A 26,984-nucleotide genomic window follows, 5' to 3' on the forward strand; every position below is an offset into this window, starting at 1 on the left:
AATAAATGCAAAGAAACGGAAAGACAACTAGGAAACGAGTCTCTACAATGCGACGCCGACCTTTTCCCATGCAGTTGCCAAAAAACAAAGTGAAAAATTGTAATTAAAATAAGAATAAATCAGGAAGAGGTTTATTTAAGCTAAGATTTAGTTTTGAAATACGTAAAAGAACTCTTAATAATTATAAATAATTAAATACCATAAAAACCAGTTAGTTTAAAATGTATTTAAGAAATATAAAACCACTCAAAGATACTTAATATTTTATAAATATTTCTCATAATTAAAACTCTACATTATCTGCAGTGTATGAAACCCGGGTTTACGTCCGGTCTGTCCTGCGGTTCTCTAAAAGACGGCAGAGAAGCGACGTGGCGGGGCGAGTTCATTTAACTTACGGCGCGTTTCCGATTTACCGCAAATTTGAAAACCAACAAACAGCCAAAAATTCGCCCAAAGGCCTCTTCTGTGCAATGGCAAACAAAAGAGCCAAAAGCCGACAAGTAAATACGTAGCTGGCGATAGGGAAAGTAAAGGATAGCAAACGGAAAAATCCAAGGGGGGAAAAAAAAACAGAGAAAAACTCTGTTGAGAAGCTGGAGGAAAATTTGTAAAATTCAATTTTCGCCCAACCCTTTTTGGTATTTTTTTTTGTGTGTTAACACTTTTAACTTTGATTTATGCAAAAATTTCCACTTCACTTTGCACATAGCCAAAAAATTTTCTCCTTCTGGCCCGTTGATTTGTTGATTTCTAACAAATATTTGTGAGCTTTTCCGATAAAAAAATATTTCCCCCAAAAAAAATATAAGAAAAAGGGATGGACAAGCGATGACTGTCAAACGTTGTCGTGGACCCCATCGTCAATGAATCATGGCGTCATTCTTTCTGTCACCTTTTCCCCGCATGTACTACAGATATTTGTTCTGGTGGCTCGTCCTCGTCCTCGTCGTCATCGTCTGGCTTGATTCTTTTATGTGCTCGTGTCATCCGTCATCTCTCTCATCGGATTGGAGGATTTTTTTTCACCCCTTCCTCCCTCCTCTCGTTAGTGTCACGGACCAACACTTCCGGTTCACTCAATCCGTAATCCTTCGCCACGAGAGTGAGGTACCGTTTGTCTACGCTCTGCGTTTCATTTATCACTTGGCACTTGGCCCACTCTCGGTTTAATATCAATTTAAATTTCACAAATTTCATTGCCAAAATGCGAGGCAAATTATTCATGACCGCCCTTCATTAGCCATGTCATCGGCCATCATCATCATCGTCATCATCAATGTTGCATTATTTTTAATGGCAATTATGAATATTGCACACACACACGACCGGGATTTTTTCTAGCAAATTAAATGGATCAGTCCCGCAAGAGGGACTCTTTCAATAATTTAATTGCCCAAAGAAGAGGCATTGCAGACAAAAAAAAAAAAGGAGATATATATGGGGCTGCCTCGCAAAAACATTAATAAACCGGAAGCACAGCACGAGCTCTCCTGGCGGAAATGGGCGAGAAAAAAAAAAGAATACAGGACACCCGCTGGGGCCGCGGGGGTGTTTCCCTTAACACACAAAGTCCAAGCACACGGGTTCACTAGCCCATCATCAACAGTTTTGTATGTTTATCTGTGCGCGAAAATGCATTTTTGCATACAACATACAACATAACCGCAACAGATGCGGTCGCTTCAATATAAATGCAGTTACAAATGGCGGACCTCCTTCATTTTTTCACCCCGTGTGCGAGCGGTGGTCATTACAGCGAATTGCGTTTGCCAGTGTGTGTGTGTGTGTGTGTTTTTATGGTCCTGTGTATGCGTTTGCCTGTTTTTTCCTTGGTCATTTCCGTTTTTGTTGGGCCTCTGCCTGCCTGCCTGCCTGCCTGCTGCTGCTGTCCATTATGCCGGCTGTCCTCGCTCATCACCAGGCGGGGCGGAAAAGTGTGGGGAATAATTCGGAAAAGGGGTTACCAGAGAGAAGTCCTGCCTGCAACAATGCAGTGGTCATTTGGCTGCCCTGACTTTTGTGTGCGGCATATGTTCACTTGGCAAAAATGGAAGTGATTTTATTGCACTAACATATGTGCGAGAGTCAAGCTTAATATGAATAAATCTTTGATTTAGGTAACAAAATATATAACTTTCTTGAGGGTATCCTAGGGATATAACATGTATCCAAATTTCCTAATAGGCGTTGGGTTTACTTCAACATTTTCCCTTCCCTGCAATCCCTCATAATTTCCCTCATAAATAAACCTTGATAAATTTTCTGCCAGTGCCACGTCTAGTTGCATTAATAAAATGCATATGACAGACAGCAGGGAAAACTGGCCAAAAAGGGAGAAAATCGGGAAAAGCGATCAGAGAGAGAGTTGAAACAACATACACATACAAATAACGCTAATTATGGGGACTTATAGTTGGCCGGTGCGATGCACCTTTTAAAGCGGATTTCTTGTTAAATGCATTTCCGCCGAAAAGCCGCTTTCCATCAGCTACCACAACCTGACCCAGGCACACATTCATACACACAGACACACACTCCTGCTGTGTCATTCACGCAGGACAAACACAATCAAAGCGCTTTCAGAGCCGACTAATGAAGAGCAAATGCAAATGGTCCTTGCTCTCTCTATCCCAACGAACATATCTCTTTCTGCGGCTCATTAATGCGCAAAATCAAAGCGGCAAAAGCAGATTTCTGCTTTGCCAGGAAGCAGACAGCAGTGGCAGCATATTTGTCACATGATTACCGTATCAAATAACACGCAGACACAGAGACACAGACAGGGATTACACGAGGCCGAGACATGACTATGGCTAGCTGCCAGGCTAAACCATCCTGCAGCCAGTAGCCTCCAGCCTGGAGCCTCCATTCATCCCTCTCCGATAGGATCGGCCGTCATAAAGCAAATTTCGCGTTTCGCAACTGAAAACCACAAGCACCATAATTTGGCACTATCCACAGTCGCCAGCGGTGCCCGTTTCGCCTCGGTTTGGTACGGTGTGGTGCGGTGTGGTGTGGCCTAAAGAAGCGTCCAACCATTCCATCACATTCACTCAGCCAACTGTCCAAAGTGCACGGTGAGAAATTGTTACGGAAATTAGTTTAAAATGTGTGTAAAAATGGGGTATGAAAAATGATAACATAGCTTGTAAGACACTCGTTTCAAGAGATCCCAAAATTCCAGTAGTTTAGGAAATATAGCTTTTCTTTGTGTTTATAATTAAGTCCCCATTAATTCCCAGTGTAGATCTGCCATCCTTGCATTCGGGGCCATGGCAGGACGGGGTACAACGAAAGAGGAGGAGCTGGCGTCGGTCAGGAGGAGCGGACAAAGACAGCCCGCAAGCGTGTGGCAATAGACAATGTCTATGCATATTTGTCATATGTGCAGTCCCGGCTCGTTGTGGTCCTGCTCTCACCCTGTCTCACACACTCACACACACATACAGAGTCACAGGCAGACACATCCTGCCAAAACTGAAATTGAAACTGTTTAGAGCCGTCTCTCTGTGTGTGTGTGTGTGTGTGCTGGCCTCGTCGCCTGGCAGGCAGATAATTTGCTTGAAAACCCATTTTCCGGTTGTTGTCTCAATGTGTCCTCTGTGTTTTTGTGTGTTTTGAGAGCTTTGTTTGACAACTTTCAGGCCGTTTTCAGTGATCACTGTCACGGAACTGGCAAGGATCACTTGAAGGCTTCGAGGAGCTGGCCTTTTTTTTGCTACTCGTTTCCTTTTTTTGTTTGCCTATTTGTTTGTCGTTATGACCGTCATGAAATTCAGGTTTTTAAGCTGTGCCGCACATGTTTCGCGCTCTCAAAAACCTCTTAGGACAAGTGCAGCTTTGTTGCTTTTACGGCCCACAAAACACACTACCAATTGTCGCTGTATTTTGCACGAAACGCTAACTTACCTTTGGCACTGAGGATAAAAAGGGGTTATGTTTTTTTAAGGAGGCTTTCTTTTTTGGGAGATTTTAGTAGGGAGTTTTATGAAGGTTTAGAGTTTTTCTTTTAAATTAGAGAATTTTCTAGGGTAGTTATTCTTTACACACACTAAAGTGTGTTTTTAAAACTGTAGAGGTAATGATTTTCTTTTAATGTCTGGGAATTAAGCCAGCGTTTCCAGGAAGTCCTTATAATTTCAACTGGTTTTAAGGAGTGTCTTGCAATTGATGATGTTCTTATTTCAAAACAAACAATTAGTTAACTCTAAACTTCAAAAATTACACTCTTTTTCTCTCTGTAAAAACCTCAAAAAAAAAAAAAAAACCGTAACGCCTCACATCAAACGTGGCCCAAATGTTGGCCGCCTTAGGAATACAGCACTTAACGGCATCGTTGGCTTGGCTTAAGTAGTCGCTGCCTCTCCGTCTCTTTCGGAGATTACTGGGAGAGCAACAGCAGGACTAGTCACGGTCTCCTCAGCTATTCCATATTCATAATTGCTAATGGAATATGCTGTGACAACCGCAATGATGACGAAGAGAGTGAGCAGAGCGCCCCATCATCATCATCATCCGCCTCGTAATGACGATGACGATGGTGATTATGAGCTCACGGCCCACTACAAAGTGTTTTTAGCCTCCCCTTCCTGAAAGAGAACTCCCTTACCTCACCCATATATTTCCCAGAGCTGTTTTCGGGGCCATTCCTGGGAGAAATTAATTTGCAACTTGCGAGACATTTGGCGCTGGCGTCTATTTACATTGTATATATTACGTATACGCCACCGCTGCTCGGCTGCTCGACTACTTGGAGGTTAGGTATTCAGAGGCGGCCACAGCTGCTTCTCGAAAAAATGTGGGCTAATTTCTAGTCGCCGCCCGTCACCTGCAGCTATTTTCACATTTTCTCTTTTTTTTTTTTTTTCGTCCCCCATTCACTTTTGGCCGTGTTCTTTTGTTTTTTTGTTGCCAAGTTTTTGGTGGCTGACTGGCTGGGGCTCTTTGTTAATTGGTTCAGTCACCTGTCTCTTGATCTGCCAGTCAAGCGCACACGACCCGTGGAGTCGATGGTCGCACCACCATCTCGCCATTGCCATCGCCATAGTCATCAAAGTGGCACCACAACCGGATGGATGGTTGAAGGCGACAACGCTTGCAGGAAAATACGAGTGACGCGGAGGAAAGCCATGGAGGAAGGAAGGACGGAAGGAAGCCGGATCCTTGGGCCCGCTCCATTTGCCAACCTGGCCAATGAACGTTTTAGATTACAATAGGTTAGGCCAAGTCCAGGATGGTGTCCTGCCTGCCTGCCTGCCTGCTGGCCACATTAGCCAGTGGTGGCTCGACCGCAAAGTTAGCGCTCCGCTCCGCCGTCCGTCGTTAACTTAATTGGCCATCACCACCCACTTTGCGGGTTTTTATGGCGGCGTCGTCGTCGTCGACGGCAACCTAAACCCCAGCCGAACCCCAGGCCCTTCCTTGCCCAAAAAACCCGATTTGAAACCCCCTGGAACTTTGGCTTTGTCGACGCGTCGGCTGTCACATTTTTTGACATTTTTATTCTACATTTTTTGCTATTTAGTTGCTTGTGTTGTCCCTGTGGGCTGCTTCTGCTATTTTCTATTAGGGGTTCATTTTTTCATTCCTTTTTATTTTTGTTTTTCTCTTTATTTTTTGTCACCTGGCTGAAATGTTGTGGCATTGCCTACTTTTTAGCGCAGTGTCTCAGCGTTTATGACTTTGACTTGGACTAGGAAATGCACTGAGGGAAAGTGGATAATGTAATTACATTTTTTAATTGTATTAAATATATATAATTGAGCTTTTCCTGTTTTAAATTTAAGTACTTCCTCTAGTTTTTACTAGATTTTTTTCTAGTGCATAAAATCGACTAGGAATGTGGAGGCTTCTCCATTGGCCTGTCGTTTACGCTCGGTTTGGCTCGGCTTTCTATTTTTTGTGATTAATAGGTGTGTTAATGGATGTCATTTTGATGTTTCCGCCAGACGCATGTCCACAAAAACCGAGTCCGTCGTCCAGCCATCATCCTTCCTGCCCTCCCGTGACCTCCCGCCGTCGCACGCTTTTCGGGCCGTGCTCAGTTTTATGTTTAATTTGAGCATTTCTCGCTAATTTTTAAGGCTCGCCATTAAATGTAGATAATTTTTTATGCTTTTCTTTTGGTCGTCGTCGTCGGTCTGCTGGTCGTCCAACGTCCATTGCCATTCATTTACCATTTCTATGCCTAGGTTTATGGCCCCGCCCCCGCCCTTTTTGTGGGCGCGTCGTAAAAGCGAAAATGTAACGAGCCAGCGTCACGAGCTTGTTGCAAGTTCGTCTCCGCTTTTGGGGTTCAAATGCTCTGCCCCAGTTGTTAAAGCCTTTTATTTGCTGTCGTAGACAAATCGTTTAGGTATTCCTCGGCCCTTGGCCTCGTCGGTTCCTTTGCTTTTAATTACTCGCAAATTCGTTTTTAAAGTGCGCTCGCGAGTTGGCCAAAAGTGGCTAGCGGCACGAAAAGGCTTAAAATCAATAGCCAAAGTTTGTGTGGTGGTGGTGGTGTACGACGGTGGCTTTAAAAAAAATATGTTCTCGTTGGTTGGTACATGGCATAAAATGCAACATGTTTTTCGCCCATCCAACGGCCACGCCTCCTTCTGTTTTTATTGCCCTCAACGCAGAGAGAGGGACAGCAGGGGTTAAGAGTATAGGAACTGTAAGGTTTATCTTTGGGGAAAAAATTTAAGTATTAACTAAGTTCTTGAAACATTTCAAAACCTTTTTAAAACACTAAATTCCGATTAAGATTTTAACTTATTTAAACTAAATTTTATTTTGGAATACTCCCAAATGCTATTCTTGTGACCATAGCTGTTCTCAATGTTGCAGCAGGCGCAGTAATCGATATGTAAACATGCGAGTTTGCGTTTCGTTGAATGCCAAATGCACAGGCAGGACGGTGCAGAGGATGGCTGCGAAGGATATAAACGGGTTGTGGGTGTGTGTTCGGGGGTGTGTATAAATTTAGAAGCAAACACGCCGACAAACCAAAAAACAACAACGCCGAACACTGCCGAACGCCAGAGCAGCGACAGCAACAAGCTGCAATCGCTGTGGCATGCAACATGTTTTTATATATAAATCAATTACTTACCAAACATGAAGCCAGCGGAGAAAAGGGGGGAAGCAAAGGGAGGCGTGGTGGCACCCAGTCATGGATTTATGGCCATAAAGATGGGAATCCTTCTGTGCGTTCGTGACACTCGGTTTCGGTATGTGCAGCGCGCTCGGCCGCAAGTCCATTAAAGTTATTCAAATTGTTCTGCAATTTGATTAATTCCCGATTGTGTGCCCGACGAGTGTGCCGCGCTATCCAAAGCCATAACTAACTTTGTTACCGGGGATTGCCCTTCCATTTTCTCTAGTTCCCTGCGTAAACGAATTAACTATCTTTAAGCCCCCTGCTGCTATAAAAGCCATATACATAAACTCACGAATTTAACAAGCCAAATCGAATTAGCAGCCGCGAATATTAATTGAGCTTTGAGCGGCGACCGTGAGAGCCCTTCCAAAAATTAGAGAATCAACCGGAATAAAAATTGAAATTGACGCGTCAGATTTCCGGTGGGCGGTGGAAGAGGGAGTGGGAGTGGCATTGAGGCCGAATCCTCGAGGGCTGAAAATTTGTCAACGAAATTTTGTCGGCCATGAATTGATATAAATGTGGGGCCCGGCGGCGAATAATGCGCTAAATAAATTGCGAAAAATTACATAAAATATTTAAGCGCATTCAAGTGTGGCGCTATAAAAAATGGCGGGGCATTAAAAATGTTTTTTTCCCTCCTCCGGCTTTTTTTTTCGTGGGAAGTGAAAGCAAAGCGAGCGGCAAATGGCTGACAGGCTGAGAAGGAGGAGGCAGTAGGAAGGGAGAGCTATGGCAGGGGAGAGAGTCAAGGTGAATAGACAGGCAAACACACAGACAAAAGGAAGGACGGGCAAGGATAACAGCCAGCAGCAGCGGCAAACAAATTATTTGTACATATAGCCGTGGGCAAATAGCTGCCTGAATATTAGACATTTGAGAATTGGCATGGCGAATTTTGTTCATTGACTTGCAACCCCAGCAACAAAGCTGTCACACAACAAGAAATATTAAAGGAATATTTTTCATTAAAGGGAATATATATATATTAAATAATAAGCCAAGTAAAGGTTGAAGCTTAATGGCTGAAATTTAAGAGCTTGCCTCTCAGGATTCTCTACTATTTAGTCAAAGTTTACATCATATTTTCTTTAGTATTTCTCTAGATTAAAAAATAAGTTTTTATATATATTTTTTTCTGCGTGTGTTGTGCACCTGCCATGCAAATGTGAGGCAGGCGCGTGTGCGCTCTGCTGTCTTGGGGCGGAAGGTCTTTAAAGTCGGGCAGACAGAAAACAAACCGAAATGTTTGTTTCGCCGTCGTTTCCTCCCAGACCCAGACGCTTTTAATGCATTTTTTATTGGACTGCTGCCGCACAAAACGACAAGCAAATAGAGAAGGCCATAAAAATAAATAAGGCACACCGTTTCGAGGATGTGGAGGGGTGTTGTTTCTGTTCTCTGTTCCTTTTTTTTTTCCTTTTCTGGGGTGTAGTACACCCACACACACACCCTTCAATAATATTAACACCCACAAACCCAAAGGCGAAACGCGAGCGCAGCATATTTTCGCTATTGCCATTGAGTGTCCAGCCGCCATAAATTTCAATGCTATTGAATTTTGTATGAACCCCGGAACAGGGCTCAGGGGTCTCCCAGGTCTCGGGTCAAGCTTGCTCTCTACTCCATACATACGTGCTTCGTGGCCGCTTTAAAAAGGTATAATTTATTTTAAAAGAGATCCCCTCAACATATATTTATATACCCCAACCCAATAGGGGTGGGAATCAATATCCCAGTAAGATTTATGCCGCCCGGTAATCGTTGCTAAGGTCAGGACCAGGAATCTCTGACTGGGCTCATTAGAAATGCCAAACGGCAAATGCTTGTCATTTGCATATATATACACACGCATGCCAAAAGAAAAAAACTCTTTAGACACTTGGGGAAAAAAGGATCAATTTGTTATCAGAGAGTCCTTGAAATATCAAACTAATCTGTTGATAAATAAATAAAAATTCCAGTTTTGAAAGGAGAACCCACCTCTTATATTTATTTAAATTAATAAGAAATCCAACCTTACTCTAATATTAACTCTCTTTATTTTCCTCATATTTATTTTCTTTATCCCCAAACTTTTCCCCAAGTGTCCTCATATATACGATGTCGCATTACAGGCGAGTGAATATCTTAATAGAGAGCACAAGTCGCGTGGCGCGAGGAGCAAATAAAAAATTGCCAAAACTTTCGGCCGTGCGTAAAGTGTTGGTTGAAAATTCCAAGGGGGAGAGGGTGGCAAAAGAATATCAATGAAATTGTCATACACAAGTAAATGCTCCCAGATAAAGAACGAAGAAAAAAATAAAGGAAAAGGGAGCCAAGAAGTCGCCAAGGAATAAGGAACACGGTGAAGGGGAAAAACGTTTGCTACCTTGGCTGGGCTGGGGGAGTTTTTCTACTGCATTTGCTTTCAGAAGTGTAGTCAGTGGCAGACAGAGATACAGACACTCAGATACAGATACTCGGGGAACACATGTTTTGAATAATTTATGCGGGCGGGCGCTCGAAATGTGCCCGCCAGGAGTTTCCCAGGGTTTTCCTTAGCCCAACCCCTCGATTTTTCCCCCAAACCAATTGCTGGGCCTGGCACTAGGCCAGGCAAAGTTTTTTGCTCTCTCACACACACACACACACAGGAGAGAAAAAAGGTGATAAATGCATAAGCAGGAAAAGTTTTGCGCCTCCTTTCGATTTCGCTTTGTGAGGGCCCAGAGTCGACACTGGAGTGTGGTGTGGCATGGAGTGGCAGGGAAGGAGTGTGGAGTGGAAGTGGAAGTGGAGTGGAGTATACTAATAGCGAAATTGCTACAAATCGTTTTGGCCAAACTTGCGCAAGTTTATTTTCCCCACTCAAACACACACACACACAGAGCCACGTGCTCTTTCTCTCTATGGAAGTCAAAGTCATTTTTTCTCGCCTTTCGACATTCTAATTTAGCTGCGCTTCAAATATTTATGCAAACAAATTGAAATAAAAAGGAGTTCCCGTCTCTCGGAAGCAATAAAAGCCAAAGCGTAAATATTTAGTGGTATCCAACCGGCTGGATCTTCTTTTAAAGGAGATGCTACAGTGAAGCTAGCTTAAAAATATAGCATACTTATCAGCATGGCATTATGTTTAGTATCTCCTGTGAGGGTATAATCATTGTTTAATTGATATGAATCTTGGTATGCATATAGATCTTAGAATAAATAATCTAAAAAGAAAGGATTATAAAGTTTAACCACTTCTGAGCCTTCACTGTTGGCATAAATTCTTCCTCCCCCTTCTTTAAAATAGAGTGAAAAAATATGAAATAAAATGTCTGGCAAGGAGTAAGATGGATACTCCTACTCTTAGATACAAGTATTTCATATTAAACTTGAGCACTGAGCCGGTGACTCGTTCTTGTTGCTGTGGTTTCCATACCCGTGCTCCCCCATCCCGTTCCCAATCCATTCACCTTGCTCTTGGCAAGGAACCGCAGCTGTTACACTTTGGCGGCATTTTCATATAATTTATTGCTGCCGCTGCTTGCTCCTCCACGGCGGGCAGGTGGTTTCCTTTGGGTTAGGTTTGGTGGATTGAGTAGGGTTTTCCAGCTTCATATCCTTGTCTATGCGGCCGCAGCTACAAGTTGCGTTTATCAACTGACAACTAGCTAACAAATAGCGTGGCCGCCTGAGTGGTTGTCTCATTTGGGCCTACTAATTAGAATTTATTAGATGCCTTACGCTTTAAAGACTTTGCTCTTAAAGTCGTCAAGTCCTTGACGCTGCTGCAGAGGCAGCAATATAATTGTTATTTCAATATAGGGGATGAGCGCTCTGGGGGTGAACCGGAGATTGCCGCTTTGTTATGGCTGCAGTTTTCCGCTGTTGTTATTTTTACCTACATATGCAATTTTTTGCACCAAGGCTGGCATTTCCCAAGCTTCCCCCCTCCGCTCACATATTCTATATATGCCATCGTCGTCGTCGCCGTTATCATCATCCTCATCATCGCCATCATCAATGATGATATTGTTGGGCGGAAGGCAGGGACTGAGGGGCAGGCGATAGTCGACATCAATGAACCGATCCGGTGCACCAGCGGAAATATTGAGTCGTATCTGTGTCGCGACCGAAACAAACACACGGGGACTGGGACAGAAGAGGTTGACATAATAGTATAATAAATTCTATAAATATATTAATGTAATACTTAAATAAGTAAGCTAATAATTACATACATTGAATAGCAGTAATTACTTCAAGAATAAGCCAACGTTTATCTGAGAGTCTGTACATATTTGCTATAAGCAAAATATAATAATCTTTCTAAGACCCTTTTAAATATTAAAGTTCTCATTATGAAATCAATTTCTGCCTTCAATTTCCATCTTTGACTTGAGTTTAATAACCCTTTTTCTACTAAATTTTAAATGTCACACATTTCTAAGGGAAGTAATCCCAGAAAACCCTCTCTTAAAGCATTTGATCCCCCAGAAGACCTTATGCTGATGACCGCTGCTGTTGTGTGCTGTACAGCACAGACAGTCAGACAAAACGAAAAGCCTTTAATCGACAGCAACATATTCGATTTTAATATTCATATGCCGTCGTCATAAATTCATGACAAAGAGAGCTGTGGAGCACAACACAGAGGAGGCCATGCAATATATGAGGGCGTTGATATGATGTGCCCGTACCGTGCCCCTTTGGCTACCCCACCAACCCGCACTCAGTCTTGGTTGTGTGTGCCGGAGTTATTATCAACTCGGTGCTCTCGTGGCTGAATTAAAGCCGAGCCAACTGACTGGATTGCTGACTCACTGCTTACTCCCATGGCCATTTTGTGGCAAATGAAATTTTGATAGTGGACGACGACGAGACAAATCACAAGTCATGGAAGGAACTGGAAGAGACGCAGGAAAACTGCTCATTACGCAGGAATATTGGGAGGACGCCGGACTGCCTTCTAATTTGGGCACTTTTATTTTTGCCTCGTGTCCAGGCAACTCTCTCTGTCTTTCTCTTTTTTTTCTGTAATAATAATACCCCAAAGTCCCCTTTTTCGACTGTGGATAATCACATGGTGGTGTGGGTGTGCATATCATTTGCCTTGCTCTCAATTACACATGATCTGTGTGTGCGTGTGCTTCAGCTTTTCAGCTTTGCTCCCTTTTTAAAGCGTCTTCGAGTAGAAAATCGCATGTGAGCCGCATTGTGGGAAATTAAACAACCCCCCAACCCCCAAAGAGAAAGGCAAGGCCGACCGACCGACTGGGTCCAAAGGGATGGACAAATACGGAAGACACAAGAATTCTGCACTGGGATTAAAGGGGGTTTGAATTCTAGAATTTATTTTGTAATAATATTTAGAGATTCAATGCTCCTCTCTGGTTTCCGTTTGCTTATAATTCCCAAGTCCTTTTTCGAGAGTTCCAAATAATTTTATTATTTTTCTTTTCAATAAAAGCTTTTTCTCTCAGTCCCTGAATTGCTCATTACAACAATAAAGGCAAAGCAAGTGTAGGCTTTTTTGCTAGCTTCTGATGACGCTGACACCCTTTGCTTCCGTCTCATCCGTACTCCGTAGTCCGTAGTCCGTATTCCCTTCTCCGTATTCCGTGTCCGTCAGCGTGTCGCACTTCAAAAACTTAACCGTTAGGCATATGCGTGATTATCTTTCCACCGCTGCCTCGGACAACAACAAGGGCCAGCAGCTGGGGGAGATGGGAAACTGGAGATGGGGGTATATCCAGCTAGCAACCCTCAGAGGCAACAATTGCGCGCTGACCCAGTTACCCGGCAACAAAGGCGGAAGCAAAGGAAACACGCTGAAAGAGGGACACACACAGACACAGAGAGAAAGAGAAAGACGGAGAGGAGACAGGAGGGGACTGAAAAGGCACATGTCATCATAGAAATCAGTGAGTGCCCAGAAAACTGCCCACGCCCTTCGGCAATGGGGCGTTGCTTACGTTGGGTGTGGGAAAATCTAGGGGGTGGCGCTGGGAAAATTCATTAAAATGGCACAGAGGCGAGACAACAATGAAACGGTCCACTTGGGTTCTGTGCCTCCTCCCCCTTCACCCTTCGGGAAAGTGGACAGCAGCTTATCGTCCTGGCCATATGTGCCATAAACGCACACGGGCAAGGCATCAGGGAGCGGGTGAAGGAGGACTCACATAGGACGCCCAGTTGGTAATCAAATATTTAGCATACTTTTTAGAAAGCATATTAAAATAACATTTCCGGTCAGCTTGGCAAAAAGGAAATCGTCGCAAAGTCCAACAGCTCAACTGCTGTGGAGGGCATTAGCCCAGGTTTTTGAACCGTGTAATGCACACCCAACCTCCATTACAACACTTGTGCCAGCCGCCAGCCAAGGATATATCCCACGGAGAGAGCCGGCAAATCCCTGTAGCATGCCACGCACACTGGCACTTGGGGAGCGTTAATGTGCCATAACGAATGCATTAGAGACCGTGTACTAAGTAAGCGCAGTTAGTTGGCCACCCGTTCCTTTTTTTTTCGCAAAGGGGTAGGGCATTTAAAATTTAATTACCCGACACAGGAACGGGCCCAACCACCTCCCAGAAAAACAGCAGTAACCAATATGCATTATCCTAATAATGTCCGCAAAAATAAGCCCTTTACAAACAAAAAAGCGTATGTTAAATAAGTGTTTTTAGTGTTTTTGTTTGTCCAATTACATTTTGGTCAGGAAAGCATTACAAATGAAACGGAATTTATTATTAGGGTTGGCTTAACAAAAGGGTTTATCAAAGGGAAATTTTAAAATAAAGGTGTTAGTGGAAATATTAAAAGGATATACTTAATTGGAAACTATAATTTCCCTTTAAATTGTAAAATAATTTATTAAAATATTAAATATTATAAAAAACCTGCTATTTTAAGCTAAATGCTTTGCTTTTTTTTCGCTGGCACCCAACAAGTATGCCACATTTTTTGGGAGTAAAGAAAACATATGTTGAACACAATGCACAGTTTCTGCTGATATCATTACTCACACGCACAAGAACACACAGCAAATCTCACACACAGACAGAGAGTTTCCGGTTTTCTCTTTTTTTTTTTTTGTCGTTTTTTGTGTGTGTGATATTATCAAGTGAAGTGCTCCTGCGGTTTGTCTATGTGTGAGTGTGCGTTTTGGCTTTTCTTATTATTCCTATTACCACATGTTGTTTTTGTATTTAAGCTAATTCCTTTATGTGTGCGGATGTATATAAAACGTGCAGCCGTATAAAAATAAAAACCAAATAACAAATAAGAGAACAACAAAAGCAACAAGCCGCGCCAGCAGGCAAAAAGCAAATAAGCCAAAAGCGAAAGCAAAAGCAGAAAGCACAGAGTGGCAGCAGAGTAGCAAAAGCGCGCAGCATGATGATAAGCCAAGTGGCGAATTCAAGCGTAGTCAGCATTGATAGCTGATGTCTGGGGAGCGGCGAGAGAGTGGGGTAGCTGGTAGCTGCTGGGGGAGGCATAAAGGTGCCTACTTCACACAAAATTACCCTTTTCAATTTGTGCGGTGTGCAGAGTGTGTATATGTGAGCTCTGCTCTCCCCCTCAGCAATTTCTCTTCCTCGTTTATTGACTTTTTGTCATTGCCGCTAATGCATAGCAGCAGGAACTGAACAAACACACACACACACACACACACATAGTCGCATCCTGCTTAGCACAATACAGTCAGCATCAGCAGTAGCTGGGAGCTCTGTAGCAGCTTTATTTTTATGGGGCGCATTACATTTAATGTTTGGCTTAACTCGGTTACTCTCGATGCTCTCTGGGAATCCGACTCCTGGCTTTTGGTTTCGATTCTGATTCAGACACGGCAAGAAAAGAGAGGGGATAAGTAGTTGAAACTTGAATAAATTAATGATATTTGTGAGTCATCAGGCTTTTTCAGTCACAGAATTTAAACTTGAGAATTCTAAGGACACTTTTTGTCATATATGTTGCCAGCAACATGTTTAGCAACATGCATTTCTAACTGGCAACATTAAAATCTATTAAACTTTAATTTATTTATATTTATTCATTAGCAAAAGCAATACTTGATCCACAATTTCCCTCAGTGCTTGCTCCCTTCGATGGCTGCTGCTTGTGCTTGAACTTCCGCTTCTGGTTTTGGCTTCGACTCGTTGTGTGAGTGCGGTAATTAAGTGTCACATGTAATTACAATACACTCATGTGCTTTGTAATTAGAGTTTAGCGCTGCAATAAAGCAAGAGCAAAAAAAAGCAAACAGAAAGCAGAAGCACAAGCAAGGAGCACAAGCCGAAACGAGAACCTCAATGCGCTGCTGCTAAACCTGCTTAGCTTGGCTAATTCAGATGAATATTTCCCCCGAGCTCTGCAATTATTTGCACTGCTGTTTTTTTATTATTATTATTATTATTTTGGGAGGGGATTAACCAAGTGGATTTAGTTTTGATGAAGCTGCTGCGGTGGTCAGTAAATAGCTAAGCTAACACCGCATAATGATTACCTGCTTGGCACAGTAATTTCCACTTACCTTGTTGACGCTAACCAAACTGAAAAACCAAACCTAAACAAAATCCATGTAACCAAGGCCCAGTAGCAGATCCTAGATCCCAGTTCGCTCAGCTCAGCTCCCACTTGCCAGTTCCCAGAGAGCTGGGCAAATGCTGCTCTGCTCCATGAAGAATCGCTGTAATTTATTTAACTTGCGTAAATATTAAATATTTATATTGTTCTCTCTCTCTTTTATTTTTCTCTTTTTATGTACCGTACTCGTATACGTATATATATACTTCATCTACTACAACTACACACCACCACTACTACTGAAAATAAAACCATCTGTAACCATCTTCAACTTCTGTCTGTGCCTGCCCTGCCGCCTGTGCCTCAACTACAAAACTACAAACAAACATAAAATATATAAAATATATATATATAAAATGTATAAAAAAAATAATGTATTAACCAACTGCCTGTGCCTGTGCCTACCTTGCTCCTGCCTCCTGCATCTGCTCCCGCTCCTGCATCTGCATCTGCATCTGTATCTCTGTACCCGCACCTGAAACTACTACCGTGTGCGACTGTAAATCAGCGCGGAAGCGACGAACTTTTGAGTCAAGCAGCAGTCATGGCGCCCGCTTCCGACAATAACAATCAGGACCTGGCCACAAAGAAGGCCAAGCTGGAACCGGGCACCGTTCTGGCCGGCGGAATTGGTAAGTTTTCCCCCCTCCTCAGCTCTATCTCTCTGTCTCTGTGTCTCTTCTTTCTCTCTACCGTTGCTATTACCTTTACCTGTTACCTTTACCAGTTAGCTGTTACCTCTGCTTCGTCCTTTTGTCTTGGCTTAAGCTTTTACCTTTACCTTCACCAGGTTTTGCCTTTGTCCCCTGAGCGACGCTCAAGTTAAGTGCATTTTGCAGCCATAGTCTTGGGGTGCCCCGTGGAGGGGTTTTGTCTGCCAATTAACCACGCCCACTGGGAAAATCGGTCACACGGGAAGAAAATAAATAGACTAAGACAAAAGGCAATAGGGATAATAAGTAAGGAAGAGAAATGGTGGAATGTGAAGCCACTTATTGAGTGTGATATTAAGCTTTAGAGTTGACATTTATGGAAATAGGTAAAATTAAACATTTCATATTAGAACTCGAACCTTTATACCCATGTCCCTCTTACATTTTCACATTTTTCCCCCGTGCAGCATTAGACTTAAGCCTTCAACTTGGCAACAAAGTCGCCAAAGTCGCACTTGAGTGGCCCAATTGAAGGTGCGCGCCCGCGCTTTGATGCCTATAGCCAATTAACCTACTAATTAGCATGGAAAACAAGTCAACGGCAAAAACATTCTGCTTTCTCCTCTCTCTCTTCCCACTTTGTGGAAATTATGAAGGGGAAAAATGGTGGTTCCGTACGCTTTGCCTTATGACCGTTGGCCGCTGACTGGCCACGCACTGTGTCGACACATTAATTAGCCGCACAAATACACACATATTCGGCGGTGGCAGCCCCCAAAAAACCCACCCTATGCATATGACCGCCGCAAAGTAATAAAGCTAATCAAAAACCGCACACCAAAAACCCGACGAAACTGAAGCGAAACCAGCAGAATGAACCACACATTAGGCAAATATTTGACAGGCTCGCAGGAGCACAGGCAGGCCTCGCTAACTGAAAACCGAAATACGGAAAATCACTACCCACCCACCCACAAAAATCCAGTGGACCACAAAATGATTGCCAGTGTAAACAAATCAATAGGCAACAATTTCCGCTGCTGAAATTCAAAAGTAATCGACTGCCTCCGCACGGCGATTGTTTTTTGGGGTGAATTTAATTAACGCCACATGCAGTCAGCCGCCGACGCCAGGTTGCAGGGCACAGGATATGGTATCGATTTCCTTTTTTTTTTTGGGGGGGAAGGTGTTTTTGAAAATGCTTTTGCAATTTCGCTGTAATTAACAGCATTCAGTGCCGGCAGCCACATGGCGGATGATGGCGCTGTTGGGGCTTTATATATGTATGTACTTGCCACAAAGAGAAGGCTTGAGTATTAGCCGCCAGACAGTCAAAGGTCAGCGGGAAAATACAAAAAAATAAACAGGAAAAGGAAGGGTGTAATGGGAGCAAAAGGAAGCCTGTGAATGGCAATCGACGGAAAGCGAGAAAAAAAAATGGAGAGTGTACGCAAAAGCGGAAGCATAATATTTATTTATTACTTTACAAAGGACTTTTCTATTAATTAAAAAGCAACAAGCAGACACACACACCAACAGAGAGAGAGAGAGATGTAAAGGCAGTTAGCGGTTCACCTTTTCACCCTTCCTTCCCTTTTGGCGCCCCTTTTTGCCCATTGTATTCGATGGCCGCCGCCGCACAGACGACGACTTTGACCCAACGGCATTTTGGTGGCCACCTCCTCTTCTTTTGACACCTGCCACCTGCGGCCATTTTAATTTTCCACGCAAAGTTCTTGAGCAAACACACACACACCCACATACAGAGGAAAAGCAAGCGAAAGGCAGCCATTAAAGTCGCGCTTAAAGCTGGGAAAAGAAATCCGTGAAAACCCAATGAATTGGCAACGCACACTTAAAGCATCGCACACACACAAAAGGCAGAAATAATAACAAAAGGAATTGCTAAATAAATGTATAAGGACACTTTTATTGCACTGCAAGAAAAGAAGAGCAGGATCGCAAGAGAGTGAGAGGGGACAGCGCAACACAAAGGCCAGACAAGTAAATAGCAGGAGACCGAAAAGCAACAATGAGCATTGTGTGGTCGAGCCTTAGATAAACACACGCACTCCTCCACGTTCGATTGTAAGAGTATTTGTGTGTGCCACTAAACCAATACATCGATAGCCCTGGACACTCACACACACTCATGCTTATTTCCGTTACACGGACTCCGCAGGACATGCAACAAATTTTTCACGTAAATGTAATAAAAACACTTTGGCATGTGCAACGCGTATAGAAAGGGGGGGAGTGGTGCCACGCCCATCCACTTGAACTGAGTGGCTACTATGGCCTGTGTGTGTGTTGGTTTAGTGTCCTGGTGTGTGCGTGCGGCAATTGAATGAACCAAGTGAATGGGAAACAAGACTCTGACTAGTACTGGGACTCAGCAGCAGCTGAATTTTCGGCCTGCTAATAAATAGTTTCGCTTGATTTATTTGATTTTTTATTATTAGGAATATTTTATGCCAGGTATACGAGACCCCAGGGAGTCCAGAAACAGTACTAGCTAATTCCCCAAAAACTACAGGCAAAGAAAAGTCAAGTAAATACAAGAAAAAGTTGTAAAAGAAAATAGTTCAATAAAAGTAATTTATTTTTAGAGTTAAAGAAGTTAGAATTAAAGTGAAATGAAAAGATAAATTTATGAATTTTCTACATATTTGAAGCTGAAATAGAAATTAGAGAATTTGGAGATTTTAGAATTCTTCTTGAAAGTCTTAAATAGTCCTTAGATGACTTTTTTCTTGAAACAAATAAGAAATTAAGTATTCTTTATAACATTCTTTTTGTTTCATTTATTATTTTATTTGTTTTATTTTTATTTATTTTGTTTTTTAATTTCTTTTTGATTTTTGGTTATTATTTTTCCCTGTGCCTCCGATGGCGTGGCCATGTCGCGTGTCCGGCTGGAAACATCAAGCGTGGCCAGAACCGTGTTTTGCTTTTGTTGTCGCCACACTGGCCATACACACAACACCCTCCACACCACACACACACACCTCCTGCCGTTTCAGTTTGTTGTTTATTGTTACAGCTCTCACACATGCATCGCAGCCACGCTGTTTGTATAGTCCACCAACATTTGTTTGTTTATTGACCGATTTTGGGGGCTTAATGGTCAGCTCACCACCTATGCCGCCTTTGGAAAAAATACAACGAAACTCCTTTGCTACGCAGCTGTTGCCGTTTGAGTATAAAAAAAATATATATCCCCGGCTTTTAGCATGGCTAATTCCTCGCCCAGACAGGCAAGAGAATATGCTAAAAAAAACAAAAAAAAATATATTTACAAAATTTGTATATATCCCCGTGTGCGCATATTTTCATTATGCATGACCGGTGATCCCTTGATCCCCTTGCAAATCTTGAAATCAACTTGAACTCGCCCACTGTGGCGTCATGCCGCCAATTTAAAGCTCAAGTGTGTGCGAGCGATGATGGGCAATCCCTTTTGCTGCTGCTGGCCAAACACTTGAACGTTTTTATTGCCATAACCAATAAGGCGACAGTTTGGCAAGTGTCCGTGTCCGAGTCGGAATTCACGAGTCCAGTGAATCCTGTTGAATCCTGGCGTGCGCGTGCCGCCCTGTCTCGAATATCATTCGCACGTCTCCTCTGGTCGTCTCTACGCGTTGCGTGTAAATATTTTCGCAGTCAATAAAATAATATTGTCATAATTTTTGCCTTCTCTCTCTGTTTCAGTTTATTTTTTTTCTGTATCAATATTGAGACAGCATTGAAAGGAGTATAAAAATCCGGCCAGACCAAAAGGCAAACAGCAATTGTCAACTGGTTTGACTCCGTTGTCTGTGCAGCCATTTATGGCAGTCACTGTACGTGAGTGCGGTAGGGTGTGGCTTGACTTTTGGCCTGACTTTCCTCGCGAAATATGTATTTCTGTGTGTGTGTGTGCCATTTAATTAAGCATACGCCCAGTTGGCCGCTCTTGTGTGCGTAATTTTAATGCACAAATGAAGTGGAAAAAGTTTTGCCAGGACCAACAAACCAAAGCTATGCTTTGCTTACTGCTTTTCCTTTCCTCGGTTCAACTCTGTTGGTTCATAACTTAAACAATTGATATACTTTAGGGGCTTGCACTGCCAGAAAAGATTATAATTCCCATATAAATATTAGAATTGCATTGCCAAGTATTAAATTTAATAAAATAAAGAAGAATTGTTATTTGAAATTATATAATTTTTACTTGAAAATATTAAGCAGATTTGAAAGACCCCTCTTTTTCTTTAGTGGACTCGCATCCTTGGTTGCAATCTGGCAGTCTGGTCCTGGCTATGGGCTGTTTGACTGAATGCCACTTGACTGCACACAGACATGGAGAAGTCCTCCTAGACTGCATCCTTCCAAATGCCAATGCATTTTCCCGGCAAGGAAAAGCTCCCCATACATGTATGTATGTGAGCGGGGGGAAAAAAAACTATTTTCGTAATTGAAATGCAATTAAAATTTGTAAACGTCGTCGACATCAACGTCATCGTCATCATCCGGACGAGACCCAGCTGCGTACGTTGACTCCTTGCATTCGCAGCCGAAGGACCCGCTCCATGACAAAATTTTTAATGAATTACATTTCTTGCGGGTGTTAGGCCCGAGCTGCAAAAAGAAAATCGTTATTTTCAATTATGGCCCAGAGAGAGAGAGAGAGAGAGAGAGCACGTGTGGAGCCGGGAAAAATGAACACTGCCTGTGTTTGCCTTTGGCATTGGGTTTCATTTGCTGCCAAAAAAATTGTGCCATGATTGATTATGCGTGGGCGAATGTTTAAATTAAAGACAAGGCCGGGCAAGGCTATGTAAATATCATTAAGTCCTTCGGCAAACAGACAGACCGACAGACACACACAAGTTTGCCCAACAATTTAAAATTTATGATGTGTGAGCTTGTAAAAATCTAATTTACCATCGCATAATTAAAGACGCTCGAACGCTCGTATTTATTCAAATTATATATTCGAATGTTGACACACCCAAAGGCTCAGAAGTTTTTGGTTAGGGGAAAGGGAAAGCGCGGTGTATGGAAAATTGAAAAAGAAAGGGAAAGGGAAATGGAAATGGGCAAAGGGCGGAGCTTATAGACAAACACTGGCTGGCGTCACGTCATGCTCTCACACATTAAATCATTAAATGCCGCCGTGTAAGCATAAATTTAATTGTTATTAACAATCAGCACTTATTTCACGCCTCCTGTTTTCCCGCCTACCACACACACTCTCACACACTCGATCCTGGGGGAGAAAACCCTTTTTCTTTTGTTCAACGACTCGCTTTTTCCATTCATTTTCATTTACATTTTTCGTTTTGGGGTTTTCTGTTTGCTTTATGAATTTAAATTGTCATTAATTAACTTCGTATGAAGGGGAGGGAGAGTCGTTGCAGAGCAAATTATTACACATACGCCGCATTGGCCGCCGGACAGACTCACCGACTGACCATTCATTACGGCCCAACCATCGTCGTCCGAACTCAATTACAGTTTGTAAACTTTTCAATTAGCTATAAATAGTTTATTTATGTATATTTTTCGTGCAAACTCATGCTGAGTGTGTGCCGAGTGTGTGTGTGTTTAATTGAAAGCAGCTGCCTCTGGTTTTCATGTGGGGTTCGAGGCGGTCATTAATACCGTTGAGCTTTGGCCGCTTTCGTCCTTGCAGCAGCAGCAGCAGCAGCTCATTTTAACGCCCAGCGAAGCGAATGATTGCTATTCATATCATCATCCTCTCACGGCACATTGACAGTCAACAAGCATCGCGCATTGCACGCGCCCAGCATCATCATTATCGAATGCAAATTTTTATCGCCACTGCACTTTTTTCGCTTTTTATTGCCAGCCAGGGCAGTTAATGCATTTTGGGTCTTGTTGATTTTAGCATTGTCCTGTAATTACCAGCGAGTATCAGTGGAAAAGAGCTTCTCATACTCGGAACAGATGGTTTTAAATTTGTGATTAATTCGAAAGTTGGCCACAAAATTGCATTTTATTGTTTGACGTGCAAATATTTGCGGCTGATTTGGGTTATTTAACATTGGGAAGTTAATTAAAAAGCAGCGATTTCATAACTACAAAGCAAGTCTAAATATCCGCAGGCCTTGGACACGAGTCTGACTCAAATTGCATAGTTTTTTGCTTGACTAAAAGTGAATACAGTGAAGCCTTTAAATCAATAATATATAACTGAGATTTGCATTAAAAAAAAATATTTTTAAAACATTTCAAATGGAAAACTATCAAGGAATATGTTCCTCAGAAGATTTCTAATTAAAATACCTCGAACATATCCTTTTTAATACAGATTTCACTGTACTTGCCTTAGCATTTGGCAGCTGTCAAGCTCGTTGGCTGCATTTCCGGTTGTCGGCGCCATCTTCCTTTTCAATTATGGCCGCTCTGCCTTTTGTCGAAGCCATTTGAACAGCCGCAGGCGCTCCTTCACTGTCGCCTCTGTCGATTCGTGGCTCGTTTTCACACCGCGTTTTGTTTGCGATTTGAAACAAATGTAGCAGCGAGAGGAACATCTACTGAAAAACGAGAACAAAAAAAAGAAGAGCTGCCGAAAACCGAATTGAGTTGAGTTGTTGATGGCAAAACGTCAAAAAATCCACAAATTCTAGTAGTTTTTTTTTCGTTTGTTGCATGATAGATACTTTTACATATTTTCACCCCTCCGCTGCACCATTTTTTCCGTCAACTGGCCCAACGGCACTTGATTTGTTGTTTGTCTTTTGCAGAACATTTCCGGTGCCGGCGTGGCCCTCGCTTTTTATTTAGTTTCGATTTCCAGCAACAGCAGCAGCAGCATTTTTGCTGTCGTTTTTGGCTGTTATTTATGGGGGAACCGGCGAGTGATGGAGCAGATCTCATCGCTCTCCTCGCAGTAGTTGCCTGCCCATCCATGCCCATTGATTTTTAATAAATTTTTGAGCTGCCTTTTCGAATGGTCGATTGAATGAGCGCTTGGCCCCAAACTATAACGTCCAGGTCCAGGCCCCGACTGCATAATTTCGTTTCAGCTTCATTTCCGTTTCGAACTAATCAAAAAGTGTAATTTCCGATTAGTTGTATTCAGCATTGACCAGGGAAGAGGGCAGGCTCCCCTCTGGAGCACTTCTGGAGGAGAGTTCACCGAGTGCAGTTCGAGTCTCGAGCCTCCGACTTTTCCTTTTTAGTAGTCCGGCCACAAAAGGTGGGGAGTATGAAAAAGGGACCTTTTCTGTGGCCCGGTTTTCCTTGCATTGTGTAATAAATCGGCACATTGACCCCCAAGACCACCGTCGTCGTCGTCGTCTGCTGGCCTGATTGAAAGTGGGGAATTGGTCGGATAATGACCCTTTTACATTATGAGTTATGAGGGCGAAAAGTTCAGAGGAGAGAGCCAACTATCAATTTATCTCAATCTAGGTAATTCGTAACTCACTTTTTGGGGCCAGCAAATGGTTAGGTTAAATAAGATAATTTAACTATTAATAAATTAAAGGAGTTGTTAATCTTCTTCAAGTTTAACTTGCCTTGCAATTTATTATATATTTTTAAAATTTTATTTAAGCCTTTACAAATCTCAAAGTTTATTTCAAAGTTTTTATTACAAATTTAACCTGTTAAAATTTATTTTTTAGGCTTATTTTTAAACCAAAGTTTCAAACTTTTTCCGTTCAAACCGCTTTTAACTTTAAAACCTCCCCATTTGGCTTTAAATTTGAGCATAATTAAAACGACAGATGGACTGAATCCGGAGTGGCAGACCACGTTCACCCGTGGACTATCTCTGACCATGTGTTTGTTGGCTTGTTTAGCAAACAGTCGAGGCGGAGGATGAGCCTCTGACTGAGAGTGTGTGTGTTTGTGTGAAAATCAGTAGGGGAGACTGCATTGCATTTGCATATGAACGGAATGGCTGGCAAACGGTTCTGGTCTCTCCTGCAGGTGCCACAAGAAAATAAAAAGCGCACAACACAGACCAACACATTAACAGGTGTTGACTAAGCGCCAGACAGATCCAGAGCCATCCTGATGCCATTCTGCCCTGCACATCCCACCTTTTGCAACTGCAATTCACCCATAAAGAGTGGCTAAAATTTGTTTATAAAAATTTAAGGTACTTTTGGGACAGAGACCAGAGAAGGTTAGGGTTCACTAGCCGAAAAAAGTAGTTTTCTTTTAATACAAAGAAAAGTTCAAAGGATTTTATTATATATTTAGCTTACCTAAAGCTACCTTTAGTTTATATTAGAAACTTTGAGGATTGTCATGATTTTAAAACCCACATTTTCGCTCAGTGCTGCGTCAGGGATATCCCCAAAATTTGGCTGCAATCGCTTCCAGGGCCAAAGGCAGCCTAAAATCCCATTTGTGCTGCACACCACTGGGTGGGTGGGTGGATGGTGGGTTGGGGGCCTCCCTGTCCGCTTTATTTATGCAAAAATAACAAACAAGTCGAGTATTTGAGGGCGGGAAAAAAGAGAGGAGGTAAAGGAGCTGCAAAAAGTCGGACGGGGAACGGGAACGGAGTGGCTAAAAGCCTCAAACGTTGTCTGTGCGCCGGACATTGTCGCCGTGTTGCTGCTGGATTATTCACAGCCGTTGAAAGTGTGCAATGAATGAATTTATGGTCCTCCGTTCTCCGCCCAACTCCCAAGCTTAACCGGGCAAAGTGTATACAAATGTGGCAGCATTTGGCCATGTTATCAACGTTTTTATTTCGTCCTTTCCTCTGCCTGCAAATAAAACCCAAAAATAAACAAATTAAGGGAAGCGCGGAAGCGGAAGTGCAGACATCTCTGGCCATTAACTGAGCCGGAGATGGTTCCACCGAGAGGGAGAGAGAGAGAGAGAAGAGAGAGACCTGCAGGGATTGTCAGCTGTTTAATATTTCAATTGGTTAAACAATGTTCGCTTATGTGTTTCTCCTTTTTTTTTGTCTTCATTCCAGCCAAGGCCTCCAAAGTCATCCACTTGCGCAACATTCCAAACGAGTCCGGCGAGTCGGATGTGATTGCCCTGGGCCTTCCATTCGGACGCGTGACCAACGTCCTGGTGCTCAAGGGCAAGAATCAGGCGTTTATCGAGATGGCCGACGAGATCTCCGCCACGTCAATGGTGTCCTGCTACACAGTCAATCCGCCCCAGATGCGCGGCCGCATGGTCTACGTGCAGTTCTCCAATCATCGGGAACTGAAGACGGACCAAAGCCACAATGTGAGTACAGAAAAAACTATAGTTAAGCTTTTTTTATATAGGAAAGATATATATTAATAGAATAATTGAAAAACTGATACTTCAAACTAAACATTTAATAATTCACAAAGGTTTTCCCTTTTGTTTTTTGCTTTCTTAAATCCCATAATCGCTCAAGTTAAGTTTCCTTTGAAGACTTTCTCCCTAGAAACCGATATCTGCCTTTAGCACAACTTTCGGTCTTAAGTGTTATTAATGTGGCAATTAAGTTTTCTTCCTAAAAAGGAAAACAAATGAAGCAACTGCGATTTATATGCAAATGTGGGTCGCTTCAGCGTTGAAGAACCCTCTGATTAATTACACTTTCTGGGCAACTTAAACCCTTTCCCAGGAGAGAGATTTGGACCCATCATAAATGCACACACCCATACACACACGCGACACCCACTTTGGCAGGACATCTCTTTGTGGGTGCTTGTAAACCAATTTCTAATTTTAATTTCGTAAGCCACAAAGTCACTGGCAAAGTTTAAAAAGCTTTCAAATAAATACACATGGCCGCACACCAGCACACACATTGTGCCACAAAAGCAACAGTAAAATGCATAGTTTTTGGGGTTTTGCGGACACGCACACACACACAGAGAGGGAGATACATAAATACAAATGAAACCACACGCATACCAAGGAGACAAACGAATCAGGAATAGAGATGCCAGCTGCTTAGCTCTCCGAGTCAAAAGCATATTTTGATTACTTAAATGAAAGTGGAGGGGGGGACGGAGGGGGAGATAACCGCAACAGCAGCAGCAGCAGCAGCAACAGCAACAGTAAGAGCAACAACAATTGGGCCAAAAGAAGGCCCAAAGCGAGCTTGTCACCTTTTGTGGGCTATGCCCTGCCACCTGACGGTCTGAAATTCTGGTGCTGCTGAAGCTGGAGGCTTGCGCTGATGATGGTTTGGGTGGTGGTGGTGCTTGGGGTGGCTGGGATGGTTGAGCCCAAAAGCAAACTACTTAAAAAGAGATCGTAACAGCAGCAACAACGAAAAAAGGTTAAGAGGCTGCAGCACTGGCAGAACAAGAACCAAAGTACACGAAAAGAAAAGGTATTTGAAGGGTAAAGAAAATTATAAAAGCTAAAGATTAAATATAGAAAAACCCTTAAAAAAAATCTTCAATGATCTTTATAAACCTTCAAAAAATATTGAAGCTTCTAAAACTGAATTCTTAACCAAAAATTGAAATTTTCTTCTTTAGTTTTTACTTCCTAGATTTGGCCTAAATATTCTATTAAAAATCCTTTTTAAATATATAATATTTTTTCTTAGTGTAGAGACCTAGCCTATGACTTAGGTGACACGGCAGCCACAATAGCAACAGTAGAAGTAGCAGCAGCAACAGCAGCAGTAACAGGCAGCAACAGCAACA

At 42.7% G+C, this 26,984-nt stretch overlaps 1 protein-coding gene across 18 annotated transcripts in view; it reads left to right on the plus strand.

The window, feature by feature from the left end:
- LOC108077683 (polypyrimidine tract-binding protein 1 heph) overlaps positions 1–26,984 on the plus strand; it is a 170,015-nt gene that overhangs the window by 117,163 nt on the left and 25,868 nt on the right. For 15 of the 18 annotated variants that reach the window (XM_070287490.1, XM_070287492.1, XM_070287491.1 and 12 more), the window contains 2 exons: positions 16,215–16,338; positions 25,310–25,575. The exons of 2 other annotated variants lie outside the window; for them this stretch is intronic. In XM_070287490.1, the coding sequence (XP_070143591.1) occupies positions 16,215–16,338; positions 25,310–25,575 (390 nt within the window). The remainder of the gene's footprint in view (positions 1–16,214; positions 16,339–25,309; positions 25,576–26,984) is intronic. One more of the 18 variants, XM_070287499.1, reaches the window with a different exon arrangement.

Source organism: Drosophila kikkawai, chromosome 3R (genome assembly GCF_030179895.1).
Source record: "Drosophila kikkawai strain 14028-0561.14 chromosome 3R, DkikHiC1v2, whole genome shotgun sequence".
In the NCBI taxonomy this organism is placed as follows: Eukaryota; Metazoa; Arthropoda; class Insecta; order Diptera; family Drosophilidae; genus Drosophila; species Drosophila kikkawai.